The following is a 23,153-nucleotide window of genomic DNA, read 5'->3' on the forward strand; positions in this document are numbered from 1 at the left end:
TGGCAGACTACTGGTGGGGTGAATCTGAAGGGAAGAAAAAGATGCATTGGATTGGCTGGAGGAAGATGACTGAAAAGAAAAGTACAGGAGGAATGGGTTTCAGGGACTTGCAAAAGTTTAACAAAGCTCTACTGGCTAAACAAGTGTGGAGGTTGTTAACACAACCTAACTTGTTGGTCAGTAAAGTCCTAAAGGCGAAATATTATCCTAAAGAATCCATATTCAACTGTAATGTGCCTCGGAATGCTTCATGGCTGTGGCAAAGCTTATCAACTGCCATAAAAGATGTCCAAATTGGAAGTAGGAGGAAAGTTGGGAATGGTAAAAGTACACGTATATGGGATGACAACTGGATTCCAGACAGACCATCTGGGAAACCAACGTCTGCAAAGCCTCAGGGATGTCACCTCCAGTTTGTATCAGAGTTGATGATCAACAGCAGATGGAACACAGTGCTGATATTCAGAATATTTAACTCACAAGATGCTGAGAGGATTCTGAGAATTCCTATAAGCTTAACTGGAAAGGAAGACAGTTACTACTGGATGCACTCACAAAATGGACAATATACAGTCCAGTCAGGCTATAAGATTTGGATGAAGGAAGAGAAGCTGGAAGGCATAAGGAGGAGGGAGAATACTGGAACAAGCTATGAAGGGTCCATGTCTAATACCTGGAAAACACTATGGAAGCAAAAGGTAAGCCAGAAGCTGAAAGTCTTCATTTGGAAATGCCTGCATGGTGGTCTTCCTGTGAGAGCAGAAATTCACAGAAGAACAAGACAAGGGAATCCTTTTTGTACAGGGTGTGGAGAAAAGGAGGAAACTCTTGAACATCTACTGATCCACTGTAAAAAAGCAAAGGAAATTTGGAAGATGGCTCCGATGCAGTGGGATGGAATTATGGAGCTGTCAGATTGCTTCATCAGGTGGTGGACAGCTATAGGGGAAGCTCAACAAGACAGAGGAAGGGAGGACCAGGTGAACCTCACCATTAATATCCTCTGGCAGATATGGAAAGCAAGGAACGATAGAGAATTCAATCACAAAGAAAGAGAACCTCACAAGATTATTCAAAGGGCCATGAAGGAGTGGATAGAGTTTGATGAGGCAAACAAAGGCAAGGTAGCAAGGAAGAACACTCAGGAAACAGAAATACAGCAACGAACTGAACCAGAGCCAGGACAAAATGAGAGCCATACCAGCCTAAAGATCAAGATTCATACACATCAAGACAAAAGGCAAGCAATAGTAGGGATTGGAATCACTGCAACTGACTCTATGGGACAAATCCAGGTGGGCTGGGCACTAAGAGAAAGACTATCAACTGAGCCAATTCAAGATCAAGCGGTAGCAGTGAGACTCGCGTTACTAAATGCTATCAGCCAAGGATGGAGCAGTATCAGAGTGGAGCTCGATAACAAGGAGCTACTGGAGTGTATCATTGGCTCGAGGCACTGCAACCACATGATGGCTACTCTAATAGAAGATATCCAGTTCATTAGTAATCAGTTTCATAAGTGTTCTTTCTCGTTTGCTAATACAGGGATAGTAGGCAGTATTAAATTGAGCTTGCATGCTCTAACCATCTGGATAGATGAAGAATGGGTAAATCCCACTCTTAGGTGCTAGGCACCAAGTTTTTGTAGGACGTCTGTCCTTTTCTCTGGACCTTTGTCCAAAGTTTGTACAGTTTAAAGTACTATTTATATGAAAAAAGCTATCGTTTCGACAAAAAAAAAAAAAAAAAAAGAGTAACAAACCATTTTTTGTCCAATAAGCACAATACTTTATTTGGACCTAGAGAATTTAGCAGCGTCGAGAATTGGTCCAGTCACTTAACCCACGATCCACTGCCACAAGCGATTTGGTCCAGTGGGCAAGAGTCCAATCCTTCCTATTTTGTTCAACTCCCAAGATTTTGCTTATTTTTTCCTATTTTGTAAATCTCTCTTGAACTTTAAAAAAAAAAAAAAAAAGAAGTTTGCTGGTCTTGGTCTACAATTACAAATCAAGGTTGAGTATCTTGGATCGAGAAGTCTTGGGTCCAATTCCCACCAAATTATGAGTTTATTTGAATTTGATGTTGGTTTTGTCTCGTTGAGTTTTGGATTAGTTGTAAACTTGTAATTTGAATCGGTTGTAATTCATTGAATTAATACTATAATTGTGGGATATATATAAGTAATTTCAAGCTTTATTTAGTTGATTAGCTCTTCTACTTTATTACACCCAAGTCTTGTTTAACTCTCAAATTTTCCTCAATCCCAAATTCCCTTTCATTTTGTACGTAAACCCAAAAAATAAAATATAAAAAATATTTGACCATAAAATATTCCTTGTTCAACCAGAGAAAAAAGAAAAGAAAAGTCTTCAACCTATTCAATATGTATAATTTTTTTTTAAAAATTTTTCGTTTGAATTAACTGTTTTTGAGATTATTTTTGGTGTTTTTAAAGTTATTTTTGTTGTTATTTTTATTTATGTATTATTGTAGCATTATATATGAAAATTTTATTTTTAAAAAAATGATCAATCCAAACGCAGCCTTCGAGTGTTAAAGAGAAAAAAAATAGAAAAGAAAAATCTCAACCCAACTATACAGAGTATTAGTGTAGTACTATGTACTAAGACTCTTTTTCTTTTTTGAGGGAACAGGAAAGGAGGGAAAATAAAAGAAATGAAACGAAGGAGTAAAATTTTTAATGTTTGACTTGTTTTTCATCAGAAAAAAATGAAAGGATAAGGACGAAGAGGCCAGGATACGAGTTACTTCTTGTCAAACGGCTTTTTTGTCCAAAAGTGAACAGAAACAGAGAAAAATAATACCAAAATTTATAAAAATTGTAAAATTTCTTAGAAAACTCATTACTGTGTGTTTATAAAGTGGACTTTTTAAATTATGGATAAAAAGATGGGTTGATGGTGTAAACAAGTCTGACAAATTCTCATTCTCGTCAGGCTTTGGTTTCGAGTCCACTCCATACTTTCAACTTCTTCTTCATCGTTATCATCATATTCATGGTTAGAAACATATTGCTCTCTCTATCTGATTTCTGGAATTTAATCCAAATTTCGTATCAATATTGTTTTTTGGAAAAAAAAAAAAATTGGGTTGCAGGCCGGAGAGGAGTCAAAGAAACTGAAGCTCTACTCGGACTGGCTGAGCTCTTGCGCTGGCCGCGTTCGCATCGGTCTCAACTTGAAAGGTTCTCCTCATTGATCCCTCCACTTTTTTTTTTCACTGCTTTTATTTGATTTTTAATGATAATCCACCTTTTTCTTGATTGATTCCCGAAAAATCAATGTGGTGGATATTTAATTGAAATTGAATATAAAAAAAAAATATGTGTATATGCATCAGGATTAGAGTACGAGTACGTGCCAGTGAACTTGCTCAAAGAAGAACAACAGACTCCTGGTTAGACACCCTCTTCCACTCTTTCTCCTATCTGTAATTTTTGTGATTAATTATGTTATTCCTGGTAATATGCTAAGGTACTGTTATAATCGGCTTCAAAGAATATCAGTTCCTTAACAATCTGATCATCAACTTCGTTCAATATACGATTTACTTTTTAAGCTATTTGCATAACTATGTGGTGGAACACAGAGAAAATGTAATGAATGTATGTCTGTCTTTTTTTTTTTTTTTGGGGGGGGGGGGGGGGGGGGGGGGGGTGGGGAGGGGGTAATTAAGGAGGGTCAGTGATATCATTATTGTTTTCTGGTGCACTAACACAAGGAACGAAGTGAATGTTTGGTGTGGTTTTAGACCATTAGTATCCTTTCGAAGGATTTCTGCAATAATTTTATCTGGTGCAAAGAAAAAAAATCTAACACTGTGTGTAACTGAAAATGCAGAGTTTTTGAAGCTTAACCCTGTTGGGTTTGTGCCCGTGCTGGTCGATGGTGATGTAGTACTTGCAGACTCTTTTGCCATCTTGATGGTGGGCATCTTGTTTGATTTTACGCATCCAGTTGGCTGTATAATACCCAGTTCTGATGCTAGCGTGTGCCTTTTCTATGCAGTATCTTGAAGAAAAGTTTCCTCAGCATTCCTTGTTACCTAAGGATCTTCATGGAAGGGGTATCAACTACCAGGTATAGGAGTTACAGGTTATACTGCTTGCCAATTCACCACTATATTAAAGACTTTAATTTTATTTTATTTTTGGCATAAAAAAGGTCTGGTATATAGCTGGTTAATGATCTTATGTTTGCTGGTCAATTCATTATCTAGTCACTGCTTTCTTTATTTCATCACTGTAAAGCAAATGCTAATCTTGTGGGAATTCTTCTACCATTATTGACGTATGACTAATTTTATGACTCATAAGATCTTGACATCTTGTTGGAACATTATGTCACTCCTTTCGACTGTTTTCTGCCCCTGCTAACCTGGAGTGGTCTTGTTCATTTTAAGAATATGGATACAAAGTTTTACCCTGGCTCGTCTTATAATCACAAGTCATTTGGGAGAAATTTGCCCATTAATGTTCAAGTAACTAGAAGGATCAGCTACGTTGATCTTATGGTTGACATCCCCTGCAACAGAGATAGTTTTTCAAGTTATATAGACCCCACTTTGTCATCTGAGATGGGTCGCTCAAATTATACCTATTATATGGAGAGGGTGGAACTTTTTTAAGGTCAATGGAATTGGGATAGACAGTCCATACAAACGTAAGCTGCCACTCATGAGACTTTTTCATGTTTGCTAGGGTTGTCCTTTAACTCAATGCTGGTGCTGGTATATGCTTTGAGATTTTTGGTTTGGTTGGAGTAGCTTATTGTTTCCCCCCCCCCCCCCCCCCCCCCCCCCCCCAAAAAAAAGGAGTTGAAACTTAAATTACCTATATGTAAAGTATGAGAGGTTGTTTTCTAGTTTAAGGTGTAAATACTTATTCTTGTGTATGTGTTTTCTTGATCATTATGGTTGAATCCTAACATGTTTCCTATCTTGTTTGTCATTTATGTGGAGGCTGCGAATATCGTTTGCTCAAGTATTCAGCCTTACCAGAATATATCTATTCTTGTAAGAAGAAGTGCTCCATGGATTTTCATTGACATATGGTCATTCGTGCATGTCTCAAATATTAACCATAAGAAATCATGTTTGATTTCCTTTATCTATGCAGAAATTTATGAAAGAAAAATTGGGTCCTGATGCAGATGTTGCTTGGGCTCGAGATCAAATTCGAAGGGGCTTTGCTGGTAAGCCTTTAAATTTCCTTTGCAACAACAATTATAGTACTAATTCTGTTACTTGAGAAGAATCACTGGCTTACCAAGATATACCTTCTCAACTTATCTTCAACTATTTAAGAGTGTCTATTCTGCTATTTCCTGACAAAGGTTACACGAAATTAGTTGGTAAGAGACTGAGGAGCCCAAAAAATATATAAAATCAATGGGTTTGGTTCTGCTGTTGGTAATTGAGGTATTTAATGCAGCTCTGGAAAAATCGGCCCTTCTCAACTTACTGTAATCAATTCAGATGAATTGGTTGGTCATCATTTTTTTTTCAGTTTCTGGTGTGGTTTGCTCGTTGGCTCAGGCAAAACGAAACTCCATCAGACATCATAATGAAGTCAATTTTCTCTCATCTGATAGGTTTCCATGTTCCTTGATCGCCATTTACGTGGACTGAAAAACTCACAAGTTTTTGATATGTCATGCATTCCTATCTGTTACTGCTATATTTTATCCATTTAAGCAAACAGTGTCCTTGTCATTTGCGGTAACACAACACAAATAGCTTAATGTCACTACAATTGGTGTCAGGCAAGTGATTCACAATATTCTTGGAGGTTTTGTTCAATATTCAATTGTAAGTTTATTGGATCATTCACAATTTGAGGAGGACTAGTTGTCTTATGGTGCAGTCTCATTTTGATTCCACAACTTGTCTTCCTTTTTGAGACAAGCTCTTATGTAGTGATTATTTTGTCCAATACAAGGAGCATGAGTTATGATTTGTGCTCAAGTTGACTGGTCACTGCAACTCTTCATCATAACTCATATTGTAGTATGGGAAGACAGTTGTGGGGGAATTTACACTTTTAGGATGAGATTTGACTGACCTGGACTGAGGCAACAGATACCGAGGTTTGCCATCCATCACAAGGTGAGATGCATAATGTTCTGACATATGTCCCCCAAGTATTGATTAGTTGAAGAACATCAACATGCTTGATGAACATAGCTGGTTCCTTTTTTTTCCGTTTCTTTTTTCAATTTACTCCTTTACCAGGCAAAGTAACAAGGATGTTAAGGAAATGACCTAATATTTTCTTTGATCCTAATCAAGGAATTAGTTCGTTGACTAACAATTCTTGTGAACTTGAATTATTTCAGTTAATCATTGTATTTTATGTTTGGGCATACATTTGGTAAAAGTACTCTTAATTGTGTCAGCCTTTCTATTAGCTGCTATTTACCATCTCTATTCCCATGCACATCGCCTGATTCTGGAATTCTACTGGCAGCTCTTGAGAAGCTGTTGAAAGATTATTCTGGAAAGTATGCTACCGGGGACGAAGTTTTTCTGGTCCGTTTCCTTCTTATTGCACTTTATTGCCTGTATTGATGCATGCAAGTTTCTGCTTTTTACTCTGATAGTGCTAATAGCAAGTTTCGTGGCTAATATGACCATCTTTAGTTTAGATTCCACAATTAACAATGTATCTTCTTCTTAAATAAATTAGCAAAGAGTTTGTTTGGATAGGAGTTTATTTGGATGATTTATTTGAGATAATTACTGTAGTATTTTTTGTGATGTGATGTATGTGAGATAAAAAGGTGATTGGGATTTATGAAGCTAATTATTTTTTACTGATCATTTGAATCCAAACACACTCACTAGTGTATCTTCTTATACAGAAATTTGGTGGATTTGTGCAAGTGAACTTATTTTGCACTCAGTTCCGTCTCTTTTTGCATTTGGTGACTTGGACCCTGTATGTTATTCTCGGTCTGGGATAACCCATTTAGCTGATATTTATATATGTCTCCACCCATTTTTCTGATGGGTAGATGGGGTTTTTACCTGAGAAAAGTTGGTATATTTAGGCCAATTAAAGCATCATATGAAAGACTTGAGAAATCAGACAGAGTTTGAGATGACGAATGAATTCTAACACCAATTAAAGCAGGCAATTTTGGTCTAGAAACTACTTAATATTCCCATCACAATTCCTGTAGCGTAGTATTGAAAGGTGCATTGTGGTCTCAATTTAGTGAAGACTTAGGTGTTGCATGTCCCCCTAAATGTCTAGATAACTTCCAATTATTCAACGTGATGTATGAATCTGATGTCAGCAGCGAGAATCATAATGCATTAGGTTCCTTGGAGGAGAAAATGAGGTGGACGTAACTTTGTAAGGTCTGTTCAAGTCAGACTTTCTTGAAGGATAGGTGCTTAGTGAATTTTTACTGCTACAACTTCGCAAATAGAATTAGATGTAATTTTTCTGCTGCTTCTGATAAGTATGTCTGCTTTCCATTATTTGCAGGCTGATTTATTTCTGGCACCGCAGATTGATGGTGCCATTAGAAGATTCAAGGTTGACATGGTAATCTCCTCAGTGTGTGATATTTTGGGTGCATTTTTACTTAGTGCTTACCTTTTTCTCATCTAATTTCAATTGATTAGCAACTGCGTACTTGTTTGCTACTGTGGCATTATCAAAGATCTATATTTTGGTTAATTGTCAATCGCACCATTCTGATTGGAGCTAACTTGAAGATGATATTATTTTTTCAGATGTTTTTCCGGTTCTGAATTAACACCTACTTGAAATTCATTTTGCACTGTTATGCTGATTCTTTCTAGCAATATGCATCTTCAAGCTGCTGCTTAACTTTTTCCTTGAGTTTTATGAAGGATCCTGACTTTCTAGTTTGTAATATGTTTTGCATGTTATAGAACGTTTGTAATTATCTTTCCTGGGTTTCATCTGCATTATTAGTGGATTTGTTTCTGTTGTTAAATTACTCTTAAGACTTTTAACCTTCTGTATTCATAGGATGAGTTTCCTCTTCTGGCGAGGATTTTCAAGGCATATTTAGAGCTACCTGCATTTCGGGATGCTATGCCAGGAAGGCAACCTGATACACCAGCTGAGCATCGAGACTGAGGTATTCAACCTATTGACAGAGTAACTGATTTCTTCTTTTTTAAACCAAACTTTTTCTTAAGAAAAGTATCTGTGACTGAAGGAAGAGAGACAGAGAACTAACTTGACTGGTGATCCGGTGGTCGCATGTTAGCTTTTCGGTGCATCTGATATCAGTAGAATCCTATATTTTTCTTTACCTTCTGAGTCTTGCATGTTTTTCCCCTTGTCTTTTGAATTCCGATCAGTCTACCCTTAACATGCGTTTGTATTGCAGCTTGCTGTTCTTCATCAGGTATTCAATATGAATCCCGGCCTTTTCTTCTAAATGGCATGGCAAACATGGGGTGGTGGAAACAGGAAATCACGAAAGCAGGATAAATAAGTGATGACCAATATCCACTGATGTCTATACTCTGTAGACCATTTCTTTGTACAAATGTTACTCGTCCATGTTTGTTACAATATTTCCCATGGCGGACTTGCTTCATTTCCAAAGAAGAGGTGAACTGACTTCATCCCAGGATGAAGCAGTACCTTTGTAAGCAATACTACTGTGTTTAACTTGTCACTTAGCATGTCGTCTTCGACCTGATACGCCTTACATATTGGTCCAATTTGTGAAACCAGAAGCTTTCATATGTTCCACAACTTGGCCGCCAACGCATTAAAACACTCAATCCAGTTTTTGACATTTTAGTTTTCTAAGGTCTAAACAGATTAGGGCTCTATCCGCCCATGTTAGGCCACGTATAGTTGAGATTTTGCTGCTGTTTTCGTGTATGTTACATAACTTTTAGTGTAAATTTTTGTTCATCTTATTAATTCAAGACATGAGTAAAACTAATTTTTGGAAGTGTACATTAAATCTTGAAAGGAATATGACAATCGTATCAACTGTACCTAAAATCTACCAAACTGGCCAACAATGCATAAACTAACCTAAAATCTACCAAACTGGCCAACAATGCATAAACGAAAAGATGTGTCGAATTTGCTTTTGCTTCTTGGTTTCACCCCTTTTTAGCTGGTTGCTATAGCCATGAAAAGGATTTTTTCGAAGAAAAAAAAGGCAACCAAAACAAAAGTCCTACTTGAGCAGTTGAGCTTAGTCAATATTTTCTAACAACGGTTGACTCTATGAGTTCTTGCATTGACCATGGCTCTATTTGGATTCTCTATTTTTTAAAAAAGTAAAATTTTCATATGCAATATTACAATAATATATAAAAAATAATAATTTAAAAAATACCACATTCATATAATATATCAAAAAGAACTTTAAATATATACAAAAAAATTTCCCTGTACCTAAAATCTACCAAACAGGCCAACAATGCGAATACGAAAAGATGCGTCGAATTTGCTTTTGCGTCTTGGTTTCACCTCCTCTTAGCTGGTTGCTATAGCCATCAAAAGGATTTTTTCAAAGAAAAAAAGGCAACAAAAACAAAAGTCCTACTTGAGCAGTTGAGCTTAATCAAAATATTGTCTAATAATTATGACTCTATGAGTTCTTGCATTGACGAATGCATACACGAAAAGATGTGTCGAATTTGCTTTTGCTTCTTGGTTTCATCTGCTTTTAGCTTGGATGAGGGGCAGGAGCTTCTGAGCTGTTAATGGCCAAGATTTGGCCCCAAAAAAATGTACGGTTCAAATCATTTTTGTACCTCGTTTTTAATAATGTGTGTGGAGCTCACAAAAATTTGTTCTAAAATTACACGTTGTGCAAACAAAATTACACCGTACAAAAACGAAATTACGCGATATGTAAAATGCACAAAACTGCTAAGAACGGTAGGTGCAACCGTTCCTGTAGCCATTAAAAGGATTTTTTCAAAGAAAAAAGGCAACAAAAACAAAAGTCCTGCTCAAGCAGTTGAGCTTACCGTCTAACAACTATGACTGTATGAGTTCTTGCATTGACTAGGCTCTTTCTAGATTCTCTGTTTTTTTTAAAACAAATTTTTCATATAAAATGTTATAATAATACATACACAAAAATAACTTAAAAAATATTACATCAATATAATATATCAAAATGAACTCCAAATATATAAAAAATTTTCATCATTTTCTTTTTTCATCTATCACCACCATCCCCTCCTTCCTCTTCCCTCTTCCTTTCCTTTCCTCCTCTCCTCCTCCCTTCCTCTTCCCCTCCCGTTTCTTGCGGTGTACTAGAGGAGGGGAAGGGATAGGATGGATAGGGTTTGGCGGAAAAAGGGAAGGGAAGAGAGGTGGGTAAAGAAAGGAAAGAAAGGGAGAGAGGGAGGAGGAGGAGGAGGAGGAGGAAGGAGGTTTAGAGAGGAGAAAGGAGGGGTGGTAGTGGTGATGGATAGTAGTATTAATTTTTTAAAAATATCTTAAAAATTTTTAAATTTTAAAAATATCCCAACATATATACCAAAAATATCTCCGAAAATATTACTAAAAATATTTACGGTAGAATTTTTTTATATATATTATTATTATAAAATATTTCAAAAATATTCCCAACAGCTGTACAAATAACTGGACTTGGATCCTACCCGTGGAGACTTGCGATACAAATAATTGGCCTTGCGCTTGACTATGACTATAGCTTAAAAACGGAACTTTCCCACTTTGACTATAAATAATGTCTTGTCTTACTAGCCGCAGAAGCAATGGTCCATCCAAGAATTATACAGGCACCAGTGTAATATTTACCATTTTTCCAGTTTTTAGTCTATCCATCCATTTCCTCTCTGTTTCATCATGGTCAGTAGTCCTCTCTACCATCAAGTCCGTCAATTTTTTTTTTTTTTTTTTTAAGTTTGATTTCACTGTCATCTCATATTTGATTCCTAGTTAAGAAGCATCGTTTCAGTTTCAAATTTATTTCAAAGAAGTTATTGCAGGCGACCGGCGGTCATGGTGCCAGAGAAGAGGCCGAGCCGAAGAAGCTGAAGCTTTACTCATACTGGCTGAGCTCTTGTTCTTGTCGCGTTCGCATTGGTCTCGACTTGAAAGGTTCTAATCCATTGTAAATCCCAGTTCATTTAATCATCTGGTTTGCTTGGATAAATTCTTGAAAATTTTGTTAAAGAAAATGTCACTGAACCGGTAATAAAATTTGAAACAGGATTGGAGTACGAGTACGTAGCGGTGAATTTTCCTGAAGCAGAACAGCAGACGCCTGGTTAGACACCTCTTCTTCTCTCTTCTCCAGTTAGCATTTATGACATATTGTTACTTTATTAATGATGTGAAGTTTGAGGAAAATATAACAGAAGCATGTGCGACTGAGTCACTGAGGTATTATCAATCATCAACGGTCATATGATCGAGTGTTTTTTAGAGTAGTTTCCACGGATTTGTGCTAAACTGAGGTAATTTGAGATGCAGAGTTTTTGAAGCTGAACCCCATGGGGTACGTACCGGTACTGGTGGATGGGGACATAGTACTTGCAGACTCTTTTGCCATCTTGTTGGTGTGCTTCTCAGTTTCTTACATCAATTTGTGCACTTGATATTGAGTCCTATAAGATAACTGTGCTAAAGTGTGGCTTTAATGCACAGTATCTAGATGAGAAGTTTCCTCAACATCCGTTGTTACCGAAGGATTCTGTGAGGAGGGCTATCAACTTCCAGGTAAATACATGTTCATGTTCCTTTTAGTACCATCTCATGACCAGAACTTATGGATGCAAGGTTTGTATTTTTGTAAGATAAGTATGCTATTTGTTGCTTTATATCATCACTTGAAACAACATTCTGATAAAAAAAGGTAAAGATTCTGAACCTCTTACCTGGAGCGATCCTGTCTTTACATAAATGAATCTTTTTTATGAAGTGATGCCTACTTGGAAATTCCTTAAAAGAAAACCTTAAAGTGCCCTGTTCAAGCAGTAAGATCACCTAATCTCTGGTTGATAATTTATTTGCAGGCGGCAAATGTAATTTCTTCGAGTATACAGCCTCGTCAACTTATGCTTGTACGTAAGAGTGATTTTGAGCTGATGGCTCAGACAATGCCATTCTTGTATGATTCAAGTTTTGGAATATATGATGGCTATTTTACTTCTCTTTTTGGTGAAGCAACATATGAGAGAAAAATTAGGACCTCAAGAAGCTATCGCTTGTGCGCAAGATGATTTACGAACAGGCTTTGCTGGTAAGATTTGACAATCATTTGTGCCTTCAATTACCTCCCGAGTATATTGCCTGATTCTTCATGCACATTTTCAGCGCTGGAGAAGCTATTGAAAGATTATTCTGGACGATATGCCACTGGCAATGAAGTTTTCCTGGTCTGTTTCCAACCTTTTTAGCTTATTCATGGACGAGACTATCTACTCCTTGCTATTGCATGTTTGACTAAGACTCGCTAAACAACAGTTGAATATATGATGACGATGTTGATGTTGCATTTTGTTCCTAAAGGAGAAAATCTGATGCAGCAAATACTTAATAATGTCGATTGAAGAAAATGCTGAAGTACTCGCTAGTTGCAACTTAAGAATTAATATGAGCAATATCTGTGCTTATTGCTTTCTAAAACATATAGTATCTCATTGGCCAAAATATGCAGGTTGATTTATTCCTAGCACCCCAAATTCATGCTGCCATTACAAGATTCAAGGTCGAGATGGTAATGTCCCCAAAGGACTGTCTTATGCCTTGAAGTTTAAGTCTCTAATTCAGTTTAATTCTTGACCAGCTGCTTAATTTTTGGCATGAGTTTCATGAAGTATCCTTATTTCTAATGTGCAAATACATGCTATAGTACTTGATTCATAAACTTTTGTGCTGAAGTCATTGATCAGCTGCTTAACTTTTACCATTAGTTTCATGAAGGATCCTTCCCTTCCAATCTTCAAATATAGAGCTTCTATTATGAGAAGATCCAATTATCTCTCCTGCATGTTAGCTGCATTACAACGAGTTAGCGTTATATGTTCTTTCTGTTATCAAGTTATTCATGGCTTATTGAACTTTTTGTTTCTTAGGATGAGTTTCCTCTTCTATCAAGGTTGTTTGAGGCATATATGGAGCTACCTGCTTTCCAAGATAATATGCCAGGAAAACAGCCTGATACACCAGCCGAGCATCGAGTCTGAGGCATTTTACCTGTGCTGCTAACAGGTCAGTCTATTGTCTATTCCGATTTCTTTCTCTCTTTGGTATCTCTTTTTATGCCAAAATGAACAAAATGTTTCCCAAAAGGGGGAAATAATGATGAGGTACTGAGTTTTGTCGATTACATGGAAAATGCAGAATGTCGATATCCATCTGCTGGCTCCAAGTCTTTATCAAAGGAGACATATTAATCTTCGAGATGAAGTGCATGGGTCGTCCCTGGCCACTTACCAGTTACCACATTGTTAAAAAAAAAAGAAAAAAGTGTTATCATTGTTTGTTGCCATTATTTGAATTGTATTGTGGAGTGTTACAGTTTTTCATATTGTTTTAATTAAAAAAAAATTTGGAATTTGACTTATTGGTACTGTTTATTTCTCTTTTGATGCACTCGACATCCCCTCCGTACATTTTCATTGTTTTGATTAGTTGGAGGGGGAGGACTTCCTAGTCAAATGTGCATGCAGATGACTAAAATGAATGAATAGATTAAAAAAAGAGTAAATTATATATATAGATATATATATATATATATATATTGATAGCGTATACATTATCACTGTTACATTTATATAGCATGGTGTAAAAGTTGAATTTTAAATTTAAATTTTATATAATTTATTATTCATCTAATATTGACAGTATATAGAAGATTAATTCTTTAAAAAAATAAAATTTAAGTGGAAAAAAAAAATCAAACATTCCAACGTAAGTCTCATCAGGAAATCAGATTTCACTTCTCAATAGCTGAGCCAAATGAAATATTCCAAATGCCCAGAGCAGCAATATTTTGACCACCGATAAAAACCAAAAGGTCTAAGCAAAATAAAACTTACAGAAACGAATAGAAGGGAATCCATAACAAGCCCAATTGTAAATTACTCGAATCTCCTTGGACTGATCATGGTTTGTTTTGGCCTCTGCTGCATTATTTCCTACGTATCAACTATACAGCCTGGTTTGTGTTGAACTCTTGAGTAGCAATACCCAGAATGAATGTTATTGTTTGGGTTGTTTCAGACGTCCTATCAGAATGGAGAAGGAAAGTTTCTGTCATCAGTTTTCTCCTGAATTCGGTTTTAGAGTAAAGCAGGTTATGATCTTCTTTTGGCCAAAGTAGAGGCAACGATCTTATTAGCAAGCAGGCTAATACTTTAATTTCATCACTCCATGATATGCTATGGTTATTAAGAAATAAGAGTTTCATTTTCCAGTCCTTAGTGACCAACAAATGCTGGTGAATCAAAAGGAAAAAAATCTGGTGACAGAATTTCCCATAATTAAACAAACGCGAGGATGAAATAAGTATTCCAGTTTTCTACACTGAACAAAACGTAACAACAAGTGCTAGCCTTTGGAAAATCATGCACTATGACAGTGGAAGATAAATCAAAGTCACTCAGTTTGTAAGCCAAACACCAGTCATAGAAAACCATTTTGTTTGCAACACTGAATTGCTGCATCAAACATGTCTTCAATGCTGTATTTGTATTCGAATCCAGTCTCCAAAAGTTTCTTGGAAGAAAGGCTACCAGATTCTTCGGATCCTGTCATCTCCTTCAAGGAACTGTAAGGAACTGACTTCACTTAGATTTTCATTTCATCGATATGTACTCAAATAACAGTAAGATAACAGAACTTACTCAGCAGTTGGTATTGGATACTCAGGGTACCTAGCGGACAGGCATTCGGCTAACTTATCAATAGTGACTTCAACAGCAGAACAAATATACCTCCCTTTAGCTTCAGGATACTCAAACAGAAAGATGTGTGCCCTGGCCACATCATCAGTATGCACAAATGGCGTTTTATAAAGATACTTAATGCTGAATTCATCTTGATGACCTGCACAATAAGAAAAGTTCCAGGCTGAGAGGATCCTCAAGTGAAACTTCTGATGACTAGCATTGTTAGACTTTAAACCATTCTTTGCCTGTTTCAGAGTTGATGATAGCTATTTCTGAGGTAGTGCAGGCAAATTAGTCAGACAAGCATTCCTCAGTGAAATATGTTTACCTAGTTATATTTCTTGCAAACTTCAACCTAAAATTCATGTGCTATCTGAAAATTTTCAAATAATGCAGACAAATTCTAATGAAGAAATACTTAATTTTGCCTTTCTGATGCTTGCAAACTAATTAAGAAAGGGTAACAGAAAGAAGTGAGTCATGCTATTCTGATAAACAAAAGCTTACCAATGATCATTGCCATCGAGGAGCATACAGAGCCAGGCATAAAAGGGCATACAAAGGGGCCATGTATCCAGGTAGGAATTATGCTCACAAGATCAAGCCCATTTTTCTCTGCAAATTCCAAGGCAGCTTTTTCTGTTAACGTCTTGGTGATTGCATAAGAGGCCGGCCCACTACCACCAAAGATCCTCCTAATATGATCTACATCACTCCAGATGCTTTCATCCACCATGTTTAGGCCCTTATCATTGAAACTGACAGTGGATGCACTGGAAGTATAAACAACTCGCTTCACTGTCTTGGAATTAAGGCATGCCTGAAGAATCCCAATTGTTCCCCTGATAGATCTATTGATCTTTGTTTCCTCGGTTTCTTTGCCCTCAAAATCCATAGGGTGAGCAACATGAAAGACTCCAATGCAGCCTTCAATTGCTGCATTAAAGCTGTCTGGTTTATCAAGATCAGCATTGATAACTCGTAGTCTTTCTGATGCACCAGGTAGTTCTGTGAGGTGGTTAATGTTTTTCTTTGGATCTGGCAGTGAGTTTCAAATGTCAATTTTTGATAGTAACAGTCCGATAACACTCAGAACTAGCACTCAGTCTACAAATGGACATTAAAAAACTCTCAAAATTCAACTTTTTGTCCCGTGATGTTCAATTGAGTATTCTTGGATAAGCTCAAACTTCATTCATGTCGCAGCTTAGCTAATATAAGCCTTCCTTTAGCATGTATAGAAACAAAATTGAAAAACCATTTTTGTTTAATCTGATCTCAGAGATCCAATCTCATAGATGTGCTGTTGCATGCATAAATTCTTACAGAGTTTAAGCAAGGATAGATTATCATGCAGCATTGGTAGAATTGTAGGCTACATATACACTACTGTTTTTGTGGGAAAGTGTAGCCTAAATATCTCAAACACATTAGTATTATCTACCAATATTGGTTACAAGATTCTTGTTTTTAAATCCCTCCCACCCCACCTTCTCGACTTCCATCTGCTAGGTTCAGGATTTAAACCTTGGACTCGAAACTCCCTGACCTCGGTCTCAATGGTTTTAAAAGACACCAAAATTATTCTGAAGTCATAAAGTATGGGTCATCTATTTGCATCCTGGAAATATAGCTACATCTTGCTAGAACTATCGCCCTGTCCCAGCTATTGCTTAACGGGGGAAAACATCAATAAAACCATCAAGGGGAACCTCAACAGAGATCGGGTGCATTTTTTTTTCCTTTCTTTTGGTGTCTTTCTTATGGTAACTAAAATTAACAGCACATATTGTATGTCTAATCAGATGGTGTTTTGATCCTGGGAGTACATTTGTGGCTTTATCATAGCTTTGTTATCATGAAACAATAACATTACACATAAAACAAAAATGCGTCAATAGTGTTTCTGTTTCACGAGATTAATTTGAGGGTTATTTGCCAGACAGGATAAGTACAGTTTGGAGCACAGAAATTTTCATATTCACATTCGATCATCAACAACCAATTGTCTTATACAGATGAAAACAACGGCTAAAGAATAGAAAAGATTATTATCCATTACCATTACAAGTACATGCATGCTAACGTAATCTTGGTTGGTTTTTACTTGGGGTGCCAGAAAAGAAGTGGATTTCTGGCATAATCAGCAGGGTTCAATTCTTATAGTACTTGGTTCGTTTACTAAAATGGCAAGTTGTATATAGTTGGCGAGGGAGGAAACGATACAGACAGAAATGGAAAAGTAGGAGAAGTAGAGAACTGATTACTAGTAAATCAACAAACATGAAAACCTGAAGAGGACCTAATTGTAGCGTTGACAGAATAACCATCTTCAAGAAGCCTTTTGATCAACCATGATGCCAAAAATCCAGTTCCACCTGTTACACATACTCTCCCCTTCTCCATCTTCTCCCCTTCCATTAATTTGTGTCCCTCTAGCCTTTAATACCAGTATAGTACTGTTTCGGCTCTTTAGTTTGCAGTGGATTGTAAGTTTCAACTTGAAGAATTAATAGAGATATTTCTTAGCCCTCAGTCAGGAATCAACCACGTTCACTCGTTCATGTATTGTTGTCAGATCGATGTCAAATAGTACTAAGATTGCTAGTGGAGTTATACTCCTAGGAATTAAAAGTCAAAATAGACACCTGTTCATTGGTTGATTTGAAAGGTACATGTTGCTGGTCCAATAGACACCTGTTTGGAGCTGAGCCAGCCTGATAGGCCCAACGAACCAAATGCTTTGTAATTAGTTTGGTAGTTAATTAAAACCACAAAGGCTATGCGTTTTAATTAACTACAATAATAACATATTAAAAATTAATTTAGCTTTTGTTTGGAGGATTTGGATATAAATAGAAGAAGATATAAATTGGGATTAAAAAGGATAGAATTAGTATTGATACTCTAATATTTGAGAGATAGGATTTTATATTGATGTGGTTATTGGTAGTTATGTTAATTGGCAGTTATCCTGTCTTGTGGTAATTAAGGATTAATGGATAAAGTTAACACCAAATTAATTTGCTGGAGTGAGGCGTCCAACAAATTGAGACTGATTGATGCCTCTCCACATTAGCTATTCTGGGAAAGACATGCTACATATTATCCTTGCATTCCCAGAAATCATAGGGAGACACGGACTAATATCTCAGCCATGACAAGTTTGAAACTATTGGAGCCTATGTAGATAAACAGCTGCACTTTGCAACAGCAGATTCGCAGGTCATCATCTCAAAGCTTTCAATTAACCGCATCGGGTTGTCTTTCGGGCAGAGAATCAAGAAATTCTGGTAAAGCCTTGTATGAATTGAATATCCTGCTCAATGTAGGGAACTTAGACTGCAAAAGAACAAGAAAAGGACAATATGATACTTAAAAATCATATTGCACCAAAGAAGGAAACTATCTTCAGAAGCACAGTGCAGGAAACATGTATAAACTCTAAAGGAAACAATGGTCGTGTTTCTGGGAGATGAATATTCCTGCTTGTGGGCATCCAGAAACAAATTTCACAACATACCAAGTATGTTCTTTCAGAGGTTTACAATGGGATGCAGCTATGAGTCAACAAACAAATGGAGTAAAACTCAAAAGGCTTTGGTTTGGAGGCAAACACAAAACAAGCAATGTCTCAGTGCATGACAGGTACATGTATGTATTGTTGTGTTGGGACTTACCATGTCAATATTAAACCTTTTTATTGCAACAGCAATTTGCGGTGCCAAAAATACATCAGCCTGCAACATCCACAAGTCCAAGTTCAATAATGACCGTTGAAACCATCAGATTTCAACTTTCTGTTCGTTGTTTCCTGGGACAGATTTTTAGCTGCAGGTAGTTTCAATTCCAAAAACAACAAAGCAGTTTTCATTTCTGTTCCATCCAAATTCAATTGGTGATCTCCACATTTATACGACTTTCAGTAACAAAAGAATATGCTCACATATTCATACATATACAACATTCTTAACAGTTCAGGTTGTTGGAAGATGACTCTATTTGATACTCGACTATCTCCATACTCAAATCCAAAATAAAAAGATAATCAGACATGAATTACTACTATACCAAGTATATTTCATCTCCTGTAGCATATTTCCCAGCAAGGCTGTTTAGCAACTTCTCAAGAGCTGCACAGAAACAAGATCCAATTCGTATTACAACTACCTCAAAAAATTACGGCAATAGATGAGCACTGAGGTGCAAAATGCAAGATACAAGCAGTGTCCATTTAAAGCATGACCCCAATGTTCCTCATCGATCAAGAATACCAGACCTCAAAAAGTCACAGATAAGAATTGACTAGATCAGTCATTGTCTAGTTCCGTAAGCAACAGTTTGAAAGAGTCTTTTTTCCACATTTTCCAGTAATTAGATTTTTTTTTATTGATTTATCAATTATTTAAACATCTGTTTCAGTCCATTTCATATGATAAACTCATAAAACTCTATGTTTAATCTAACAAGAATCTAAACAGTTTTTGTCCAGTTAACAACAACATCTTGTGAGTAGTCCCTGAATCAGAACCAATTTGTGATTACCATGATTCCTCAGTGATAAATCAGAGTTTTTTTTACTAACTCATCTGCACAAGTTCCAATCATTATAAGAAAGTAAGCCAGTGCATCTACATGATTGGCTTGAGTAACAAGAACTCTAGAAGACTTGCAATAGTACCAATTCTTTCTTCTCCAAAACACAATATCTGAAGATCTCGGAGAAAGCAAGGGCAGTTAAATCGTTCAATATGTCATGATGAAAGACAAAACTCTCTGCAGGACAAGTTCAAAGAATACATTGCCATTTAATTGTTTTTCCAAATACTACATTTGCTAGGATAAACAAAGAACACATTTGGGATGTCATTTGTGTCATCTATTAAGTGATCTTCATCCACGTATGAGATAAGAGCAATAGTTTCATCTAAACAGATGAAAATGGCTGGTGAACTTAAAGAGCGTTTGACTGTGATGTGTATAGCTGCACCAACACAGCTAAGACAGATTTCAGACCCATAGAAGCCCAATGAAATCATAGGCAAATCTACATCATGATTTTGGACTTGAGGGGATACAAGAAAATGCGATCTCCCTTTTGAAATAGAAGAAGTTTGAGCACTTGGGATAACTAGAAAGGACAACACAGATGGCAAAATGAAGTTTATGTTTTGAATTTTTCCTAAAAGTATTTGCGATTTAATCATCAAAACTCAGTTGCTAAAGCATGGTAAGAACTGAGAAGGGATCACTTCAAACCTGGAAACATAAGAAAAGCAGTAACCAGAATGACAGATTCCAACATAAATACTCACCAAAGAAGCCCGTCTCTATCTTAGATTGAGCCCATGATGATCTTTCTTCGGAACCAAATTTTTCCTCAATATTCCTCTATAAAATGGAAAAGAGATGAGAAACTAAACCTAAAGGTTCTATCCTGCCTAAAATATCAAAATGGCGGTGAGGAACTTTATACCAGCACTGATACCATATGCAGAGGCTGTATGCTGGAGGAGACAATGTTTGCAGCCTGTAAGAGAAACATACCTCCTCCAATGAGCGAAGAAGAAGTTTGCTTGAACAAGTAATCTCAAGCATCAGCGTTATTTACTTAGTGCAGAAAAACATCAATAGGTAAACAGCATGAGCTGTCCATGTGAAACACTTAATGTTCCTGTCTTGACGGAAACTTATGTTTGAAATAACAAGCCAGCAAATGTTGTTTTACCGCATCACAAAGACTATACTTCACTAATTAGTTTGAGTAACTCCCTATTCTTGCTTCTCTTAAAGGTGAACTTATGTATTGGCCCTGTTGGTAATGCAATGCTTACAGGTACAACCATATCTTGGTCATCCTAAGGCCTTCATGGAATAATACAGAAGTTTTTGGAGCTAACCTGAAGATTGAGGACTCGTAGTCGACGATCAACGGGCATTAATGCTTTGTGGGGATACTTCTCCTCCAGATACTAGCCAATAGTTGCCAGTAGAGAATTTGCACAGAGGTTAGAAAAGCATTAAAAGGAAAACCTTATCGGGGAAAATAAGTAGGAAGAACAGAGTAAACAGTCATTTAGAGCGAACCAGCAATATTGCCAATGAATCAGATACCACCAAATCTGCATCAGCCAACGCAGGAACATAATGTAGTGGATTTATTTTCTCAAACTCTGCACAACATTTCCATGAAAATGAATGAATAGCAGCATTTCTCAGCCACATGTGCAATAGCACGACTTTAACACTGTATCTTGGATTACATCAAAGTAAAGAGCAGGCAAAAAACTTGATACATCAATCGTTTGATAAGTACTATGAAATAGGCATCAAGTTTACGGAAATCTTATCGCACTGTTTGTTGCAGTTGACTTCTAATACTAAAATGACACATTTTATAAATTATCTGAGTTTTTTTGTTTGGTTCTAGATTTTTATCAAAACTTTATTAACTTCTCTTTGAAAAAGAAGTAAAGAATAGCTTTCCTCCAAATGTTTCACGATTCTAAACGTATCAAAACATAATGAAATTGTCGAAAAGAAAAAAAGAAAGAACAAAAGGAGTGACTCAATCAAAAGGCCAGAAGAAGGACACAGAGAGAACCTGGGCTGAATTGCTCTCCGTTGCTAAGATTTACTGCTCTATACTCATACGGAAGCCCTGTTCTCCCAAAGAAAGAACAAATAAGTGAGTCAACAACAGCAAAATTAAAAGAGTTCCTAGTCGCATACCAAAAATAAGTTCTTGAGCAAGAAATGAAAACAGGATTGATGGAGAACCTTTAAGATTCAAAGCAAAGCGGACTCTCCAAGAGCAAGAACTCTGCCAGAAGGAGTAGAGTATAAGCTTTGGAGGGGCTGTTGATGTTGAATTATCAACAGGGCTCGCACTCTTCTGCTGCATTTGGATTTGACTAAATGATTTACAATCACCAAACAAGCCAATACTGTAATTACTCGGCAAGAAGAGGTTGCTCCTCGTAGTGACCAACCAAATTGAAAGAGAAAAACGTTGTTCAATGAGTTTGGTTGTGAAAAGTTCAAGAACTGTTAGGAAATAATTACAGGGGCAGGATAGATCATAGGAAAGGCTAAACTCATTAGTCAGCTAAAATGTACAAAGGATTGGCCTAGGAGGCATGGTGCTTGGTTTCTCGGTGGATATATCCGGTTATTCTTATGTATGGGGAAATTTACTGAGCTATGCTGCCACTGCCCCTAATCCACTTTCTGTAGCAACTAATCCTTGTTTGGATTGTTAGTTTCCGTAGAAAAATTTTTATATTTCTGTAAATATATTTTTCAACCACTTTTTTATATAATATTCATAAAAGCGTTATAGTATATATATTTTTTTTATAAAAATTTCTAAAAATAGCAATCCAAACAGAGTAGGAACCAAAAAATATATATATAATTAGTACTTGTTAGGTGTACTGTTAGTATTTTCTAATGATAAATGGTTCCCTAATTGCATTGTTATATTCGGTACTATAGTACGTAGAACTTTTCAAATAATTGTGATAAAAACAGAAAAAAAAAAACAGATAAACTAGTAATAACTCACCTTCGTAGAACATGAAAGGAAAAGAACAACACATCAATTTTTTGCACAGACGATTTCTAGATAGTTTTATACCAAATGGTAACAATGATAAATTGTCTACTTTCAACTAAAATTTAGATTTTTCCTTTAAGATTTATTATTTGCACGACCAATTTTGGTTCTCTGGACAATATTATGATTTACTATTAATTAAATATTAAATGTGCCCTTCCTATGTATATGTTTCATTTGCACTCTAAATTACCTTGACGTATGATCATTCACTTCAGGGCCAAAAGATGCTAAGAAATACTCCCTCCGTCCCTCTTTGATAGTCCTGTATTCCTTTTTCATCTGTTCCAAATTGTAGTTCACTGTCCAATTGAAGAATGTAGTTGTATTTTAATTTTTCTAAAACACCTTTATTCAATGTAAGTAGTTGTTACTATAAACCTACCCCATTTAATGAGAGTTGATTCTTTTTTTACCATCAATTCAAGTTTCCATAAAGTTGTACCATATTTAATGTGAGGGTATTTTAGGAAAATAGCAATCTAAATTTACTTTTCCAACAAAGTTAACTATTTTTTCTTAAACCGTGTGAAAAAAGAAACAGGCCTATTAAAGTGGAACGGAGGGAGTACATTCGAAAAAGGCAATACTTGCTAACATATTTTGAGTCATAAAAACAACG

At 36.3% G+C, this 23,153-nt stretch overlaps 4 protein-coding genes across 10 annotated transcripts; 2 read left to right on the top strand and 2 right to left on the bottom strand.

Moving 5' to 3' along the window:
- Positions 1-2,798: 2,798 nt before the first annotated feature.
- On the top strand, positions 2,799-8,745 carry LOC113727723 (glutathione S-transferase zeta class-like). 3 transcript variants are annotated; one of them, XR_003457881.2, is made up of 12 exons: positions 2,799-3,023; positions 3,121-3,208; positions 3,364-3,420; positions 3,864-3,949; positions 4,032-4,103; positions 4,984-5,037; positions 5,141-5,216; positions 6,491-6,552; positions 7,517-7,576; positions 8,030-8,141; positions 8,223-8,295; positions 8,397-8,745. XR_003457881.2 is itself a non-coding variant. In XM_027252042.2 (11 exons), the coding sequence occupies exons 1-10, from the start codon at positions 3,021-3,023 to the stop codon at positions 8,138-8,140; spliced, it is 669 nt and encodes a 222-aa protein (XP_027107843.1). In that variant the 5' UTR covers positions 2,802-3,020; the 3' UTR covers position 8,141; positions 8,397-8,745. The 3 variants fall into 3 exon arrangements, 2 of the variants coding, with proteins under 2 accessions (XP_071932525.1, XP_027107843.1); XM_027252042.2 differs by lacking the exon at positions 8,223-8,295 and having other exon boundaries at positions 2,802-3,023; XM_072076424.1 differs by lacking the exons at positions 4,984-5,037; positions 8,223-8,295 and having other exon boundaries at positions 2,801-3,023.
- A 1,963-nt stretch (positions 8,746-10,708) lies between these two features.
- Positions 10,709-13,586, top strand: LOC113727721 (glutathione S-transferase zeta class). Of its 4 annotated transcripts, none has more exons than XM_027252037.2 (11): positions 10,722-10,864; positions 10,993-11,116; positions 11,229-11,285; positions 11,492-11,577; positions 11,666-11,737; positions 12,034-12,081; positions 12,185-12,260; positions 12,335-12,396; positions 12,678-12,737; positions 13,096-13,231; positions 13,364-13,586. In XM_027252037.2, exons 1-10 carry the CDS (start codon positions 10,862-10,864, stop codon positions 13,204-13,206), a joined length of 699 nt encoding a protein of 232 aa, XP_027107838.1. In that variant the 5' UTR covers positions 10,722-10,861; the 3' UTR covers positions 13,207-13,231; positions 13,364-13,586. The 4 variants fall into 4 exon arrangements, with proteins under 4 accessions (XP_071932524.1, XP_027107838.1, XP_027107839.1 ...); XM_027252038.2 differs by having other exon boundaries at positions 10,730-10,864; positions 10,996-11,116; XM_027252039.2 differs by having other exon boundaries at positions 10,734-10,864; positions 11,005-11,116.
- An 888-nt stretch (positions 13,587-14,474) lies between these two features.
- LOC113727719 (vestitone reductase-like) lies at positions 14,475-17,497 on the bottom strand. Of its 2 annotated transcripts, none has more exons than XM_027252035.2 (4): positions 17,205-17,497; positions 15,421-15,951; positions 14,869-15,070; positions 14,475-14,792 (listed from the first exon to the last, which is right to left on the bottom strand). In XM_027252035.2, exons 1-4 carry the CDS (start codon positions 17,332-17,334, stop codon positions 14,648-14,650), a joined length of 1,008 nt encoding a protein of 335 aa, XP_027107836.1. In that variant the 5' UTR covers positions 17,335-17,497; the 3' UTR covers positions 14,475-14,647. The 2 variants fall into 2 exon arrangements, with proteins under 2 accessions (XP_027107836.1, XP_027107837.1); XM_027252036.2 differs by having other exon boundaries at positions 17,216-17,447.
- A 395-nt stretch (positions 17,498-17,892) lies between these two features.
- On the bottom strand, positions 17,893-22,045 carry LOC113727718 (glutathione S-transferase zeta class). Its single transcript, XM_027252034.2, has 9 exons — positions 21,694-22,045; positions 21,518-21,574; positions 21,001-21,086; positions 20,814-20,885; positions 20,390-20,443; positions 20,229-20,304; positions 18,985-19,046; positions 18,594-18,653; positions 17,893-18,255 (listed from the first exon to the last, which is right to left on the bottom strand). Exons 1-9 carry the CDS (start codon positions 21,815-21,817, stop codon positions 18,157-18,159), a joined length of 690 nt encoding a protein of 229 aa, XP_027107835.1. The 5' UTR covers positions 21,818-22,045; the 3' UTR covers positions 17,893-18,156.
- Positions 22,046-23,153: the final 1,108 nt, after the last annotated feature.

The sequence above is a fragment of the Coffea arabica genome, chromosome 2c (genome assembly GCF_036785885.1).
Source record: "Coffea arabica cultivar ET-39 chromosome 2c, Coffea Arabica ET-39 HiFi, whole genome shotgun sequence".
Classification (NCBI taxonomy): domain Eukaryota; kingdom Viridiplantae; phylum Streptophyta; class Magnoliopsida; order Gentianales; family Rubiaceae; genus Coffea; species Coffea arabica.

Bases quoted from the DNA above. Each gene is read 5' to 3' on its own strand.
- LOC113727723 (XM_027252042.2), top strand. The intron at 3,950-4,031 runs GTGGGCATCTTG...TTTTCTATGCAG, and splicing joins ACTCTTTTGCCATCTTGATG to TATCTTGAAGAAAAGTTTCC. The intron at 6,553-7,516 runs GTCCGTTTCCTT...CATTATTTGCAG, and splicing joins CCGGGGACGAAGTTTTTCTG to GCTGATTTATTTCTGGCACC.
- LOC113727721 (XM_027252037.2), top strand. The intron at 11,286-11,491 runs GTTAGACACCTC...TTTGAGATGCAG, and splicing joins AGCAGAACAGCAGACGCCTG to AGTTTTTGAAGCTGAACCCC. The intron at 11,578-11,665 runs GTGTGCTTCTCA...TTTAATGCACAG, and splicing joins ACTCTTTTGCCATCTTGTTG to TATCTAGATGAGAAGTTTCC.
- LOC113727719 (XM_027252035.2), bottom strand. From the start codon at position 17,334: ATGGAAGGGGAGAAGATGGAGAAGGGGAGAGTATGTGTAACAGGTGGA. The intron at 15,071-15,420 runs GTAAGCTTTTGT...CTTATTGTGCAG, and splicing joins CTCGATGGCAATGATCATTG to GTCATCAAGATGAATTCAGC. The intron at 14,793-14,868 runs GTAAGTTCTGTT...AGTTCCTTACAG, and splicing joins TATCCAATACCAACTGCTGA to TTCCTTGAAGGAGATGACAG.
- LOC113727718 (XM_027252034.2), bottom strand. From the start codon at position 21,817: ATGCAGCAGAAGAGTGCGAGCCCTGTTGATAATTCAACATCAACAGCC. The intron at 21,575-21,693 runs GTTCTCCATCAA...TTGGGAGAACAG, and splicing joins CTTTGCTTTGAATCTTAAAG to GGCTTCCGTATGAGTATAGA. The intron at 18,654-18,984 runs GTATAGTAGTAA...TGGATGTTGCAG, and splicing joins CAGGAGATGAAATATACTTG to GCTGATGTATTTTTGGCACC.